Consider the following 4,832-nt stretch of genomic DNA (forward strand, 5'->3'; position numbering starts at 1 on the left):
TTAAAAACTATATCCACAGTGTATATGCATACTAAGGTAGCGGCTATAAAAAAAACCCTGCAATTTCAACAACGAAACGTTTTTTGTAAAATATTATTTTTGGAGAAATTTAACTTTGCTAACAAGGGTTTCCATATATTGGACTATCTTTTATTGCCCCAGTTTACCATAGAAAAAATGAGAGAAAAGACCATAGAAAAAGTAATAAAGAAGAATAAAGAAGATAACATTGATTGCTATCTACCAATTACTGGTTATTATGGTAAAGACATTTGAAAAATAAAAGAATCCTCATTGCTACACCAGAATAAGAAGTATTTGAGACATATTAAAAACATTTTTTCACACTGGACAGGTTAGCTCATACCGGTAATCCCAGCACTTTAGGAGGCAAAGACGGGAGGATCACTTGAGCCCTGGAGTTCAAGACCAGCCTGAGCAACATAGTGAAACTTCATCTCTGCAAAAAATAAAAATAAAAAATTAGTCAGGCATTGTGGTGTGCACCTGCAGTCCCAGCTACCCAGGAGGCTGAGGAAGAAACATCGCCTGAATCCAAAATGTTGAGGCTAGAGTGAGCCATGATTATGCCACCGAACTCCAGCTTGGACAGCAGAGTGAGACTCTCACTCAAAAGTAAATTTAAAAAAATATCTTTTTAACAATGACTAGTAGCAGTGTAGGCAAAATGCAATGAACATCTATCATGACAAAGAATAATTACCCCAATTGTCAGCATACATTTAAAAAATCTGAATCTAAAATTACATAATAACTTGGCATGCACATATCATCTGTGGTTACATGTATGCCAAATTGCTGTCCCTTATTTGCTCAAATACCATTAACTCAGCAGATTTATTCGGTGAAACATTTTCAGTATAAAATGTTAATGAAAACAAAATTTTTGAAAAACAGAAGACAGAGATTGAATTTTTATTTTAACTAAGGATGAGAATTCTGTATAAGTCTATGGCATTTGAAAATTTTGTCATCAGATCCTTTTAAATGCAAGATATATATCTCCTAGTCTCAGAGAGGTAACTTAAGACACTGAGCTGTAAATTGTCCAGATCCCATTTATCTTTCCTTCACCTCACACTCATAACACCGGCCTAGAGTTTGGAACTGAGGTGATGTTTCTTCATCTGCACCTAGAATTGGGAATACCTTCAGGAGGCCAGATGGCAAAGCAAATACTATTTGCTGGGCAAAGTCATAGTTTATAGACAAGAAGGACCAAGATAAAAAACCAGATGCAAAATTAATATATGGGTCATAAAATTGGGATTTTAGAAGAGCTATGGATAGGACCAATCGGGCTGCATTTTGGAAAGCTGTGATGTGGTTGAAGATGGGTGGAGAGTTGATGAACCTGGCAGGGGAAAGTTATCCAGATAGCACCGACATCTGCTTCCATTGGCTGTGGGTATATATTTCATGGAGGACCTGGAGTTGAGGGGGGTCTAAAAATCTGAAAACCAAGATTGATGTGGGCAGTGGGAGTCAAATTCAACTCTTTTTTTTTCCTGTTTTTTGAGGCTCTTATGATCTTATTTTTTCCTTCTTGTTAAACATATCACTTGGTAGAATCATTCTTCTCTTGCTGTAGTGAGCACAGTGTAAGGACAGACATTTAATAATATGAATAGCAGCCGGGCTCGGTGGCTCAGCCAGTAATCCCGCGCCTTTGGGAGGCTGAGGTGAGCGGATTGCCTGAGCCCGCGGGTTCGAGACCCGCCTGGGCAGCGAGACCTCATCTCTTCAATAAATCAAAAAATCAGCCGGGTGTGGTAGCGCGCATCTGTAATTCCGCCTACTCGGAAGGCTGAGGCAGAAGGATCGCCGGAACCCAGCAGGTCGAGGCTGCGGTGGCCAGGAGCGGCCACTGCACTCCCGTCTGGGCGACAGAGTGAGACTCCAACTCAAAAATAATAATAATAATAATAATAATAATAATATGAATAGCAGCTAACATTGTTGAATGCTGAGTATGACCCAGCCAGGAAGCTAAGCACGTTAAGCACCATACCTTATTTTATGAAGTAGTAATGATTTAGTGACATTTACGTCTGATGTAAATAAAGTTCAGCAAGATCATGTAAACACCTTTTGTGAGAGATTAAACTCATTTTACAGAAGGTCATTATGCCCTCTGCTGGTGGTTAAAATCTTCTGTACTATCTACCTTCTGAAAGAATGCTCTTCAACAAGAACTTGAAGATGATGTCATCATGTGGATTAACCTTGCACTATACTTTTGTATATCTGGCTCACTAATCTTAAAGACAACATTCTGCCGTGAAGGCTGCGGAAACATGGTATATTAAGGGGAAGGGAGAATTCTTATACAAAATGTATATCCCAGGATCGGATTTTAAAGTCTGGAACGGCAACTGCCTTTAATGAGTATATAATTAGGGGAGGGAAAAATTTTTTTTAAGTGTCTCAGAATCATTACAAGGCAAAAAGTATGCTGGGAAATGTCCAGATCTGAGACTGACTATTTGTGGCAATAATAGGAAATAACTGTCTGCCCTGAGGATGCAGCATTTGGCAAAAGGAGAAAATAAAAATGCTAACAAAATATCAGTAACCAACATGAAACATATATGTATATTGCAGAGCTGAGTAAGAGTGAGGATGGAATGGTGCTAATGGAGCATTTTTCCTAGGATGTAATTTGAAGACTCTAATCATCATTCAAATCTTTGAATTTGCAATCCTCCAGTTTCATTTGAAGAGCACCAGATTCAAAAAGTCCCTCTGATTTTTTCCTTCGGGGAAAAGCTAGTGTAAGACTCTACCCCTAACCCAGGAGTTGGCTGAAGATCGGATTTCTCAGTACTGTGTGTTCCCATTTGCAAGATCATCCAGAGGAAGCATTTAAGACCGTCCATAAGGGAAAGATAAGATTTGTCCTAGAAAACATGACCTCCTCCTGGTCAATCGTTCTTCATGTCATCGTCATGTCAGCAGAATTCTTCACAGGAATGACAGTGAATGGATTTCTTATCCTCATCAACTGTAACGACTTGATCAAAAGCAGAAAACTAATGCCAATGCAAATCCTCTTAATGGGTATAGGGATGTCTAGATTTGGTCTGCAAATAGTGCTAATGCTACAAAGCTTTTTCCCTATATTCTTTCCAAACTTCTATGTGGTAAAAATTTATGGTGCGGCATTGATGTTCTTCTGGATGTTTTTCAGCTCTATCAGTCTCTGGTTTGCCACCTGCCTTTCTGTATTTTACTGCCTCAAGATTTCAGGCTTCACTCAGTCCTGTTTTCTTTGGCTGAAATTCAGGATCCCAAAGTTAATCCCTTTGCTCCTTCTGGGAAGTCTGCTGGCCTCCGTGAGCACCGCATCTCTGTGTATTGAGGTAGATTACCCCAAAAACGTGGATGAGGACACCCTCAGAAACATCACGCTAAAGAAGACGAAAGCCAGGAAGATAGAGCAAATTAATGAAGTGTTCCTTGTCAACTTGGCGTTAATATTTCCTCTAGCCATTTTTGTGACGTGCACTTTCATGTTACTCCTTTCTCTCTACAAGCACACTCACCGGATGCAGAATGGATCTGGTGGTTTTAGGAATGCCCGCACAGAAGCCCATATAAGTGCACTAAGAATGGTGGTGACATTCTTTTGTTTCTTTATTTCTTATTTTGCTGCCTTCATGACAAATATGACGTTCAGCATTCCTTATGCAAGTCAGCAGTTCTTTGTGTTGAAAGACATAATGGCAGTGTATCCCTCTGGCCACTCGGTCATCATAATCTTGAGTAACTCTAAGTTCCAACAGTCATTTAGAAGAATCCTCTGCCTCAGAGAGAAATGATGAAGACAAGGACCAATGTGAAATACTTGTTTCCTTGATGTGGATTCAATGAACTTCCTTGTGTTTTGTGGCTGACTCTTCCTCTCTCTGGTAATTTCCTGCCTGTGTCTCACCTCCGGGGCATGCAAGGAACTAATTCAGATGTTAAATAGATGGAATATCTTTTTATTCCTCTAGAACTTGTGTACTTAAAAATATTGCGATGTTGACCAGGCGTGGTGGTTCACACCTATAATCCCAGCACTTTGGGACACCAAGGTGAGAGGACTGCGTGAGTCCACATGTTCGAGACCAACCTGGGTAACTTGGTGAGACCTCATCTCTACAACTAAAAAAAAATAGCCAAGCATGGTGGTGCATGCCTGTAGTTCCAGCTACTTGGAAAGCTGAAGTGGAAGGACTGCCTTAGTCCTGCAGGTCGAGACTGCGGTGGCCGTGAGCAAGTCACTGCACTCCAGCCTGAGCGACAGAGTGAGACTCCAACTCAAAAAAAAAAAAATTGTGATGTTAATACATTTATGTAACTAGTACTTGTAAGTACAGTTGTATTTTAGAAATAAGAAAACAATACTGACTCAATTTGGCTGACCAATGAAGTTATTTTATCTCTTTTCCCAGGTCTTTGGGAATCTTCTGGTTTAAAAGAGAACAGCATTTTGATTTAGTTCAAGACTTGAAGCAGTATAATAATTTAGTTATTTGGGGGCATGTCACTATTTTTCAAAGAGAATCTTTAGTGAAAGGCTAATTTTATGTTGAAATTGTTATAACAGTGTACCTAGTTATGCTGGTTAAGATCTTATTTTGCTTTTCATTTCACTTGGGTGGATGACAGGGTGTAAATTGAGCTGTCATGTGTATATACACATACACACAATCCAAGATCTCCATTTTTTACAAAATGAAGACATAATTTTCAACCCTCTGAAGTACTAAACTCATCCCCAGAGAGAATATGGGAGAGGTTGCTAGCAGTCCCAGAAAGCAAAC

The 4,832-nt window shown here is 39.5% G+C and overlaps 1 protein-coding gene across 1 annotated transcript; it reads left to right on the forward strand.

The window, feature by feature from the left end:
* Positions 1-2,930: 2,930 nt before the first annotated feature.
* On the forward strand, positions 2,931-3,842 carry LOC103272198 (taste receptor type 2 member 7-like). The gene has a single exon (XM_008069679.1). The coding sequence runs from the start codon at positions 2,931-2,933 to the stop codon at positions 3,840-3,842; it is 912 nt and encodes a 303-aa protein (XP_008067870.1).
* Positions 3,843-4,832: the final 990 nt, after the last annotated feature.

Source organism: Carlito syrichta, unplaced genomic scaffold, assembly GCF_000164805.1.
Source record: "Carlito syrichta isolate Samal-C Ts95f unplaced genomic scaffold, Tarsius_syrichta-2.0.1 Scaffold312189, whole genome shotgun sequence".
Lineage (NCBI taxonomy): Eukaryota > Metazoa > Chordata > Mammalia > Primates > Tarsiidae > Carlito > Carlito syrichta.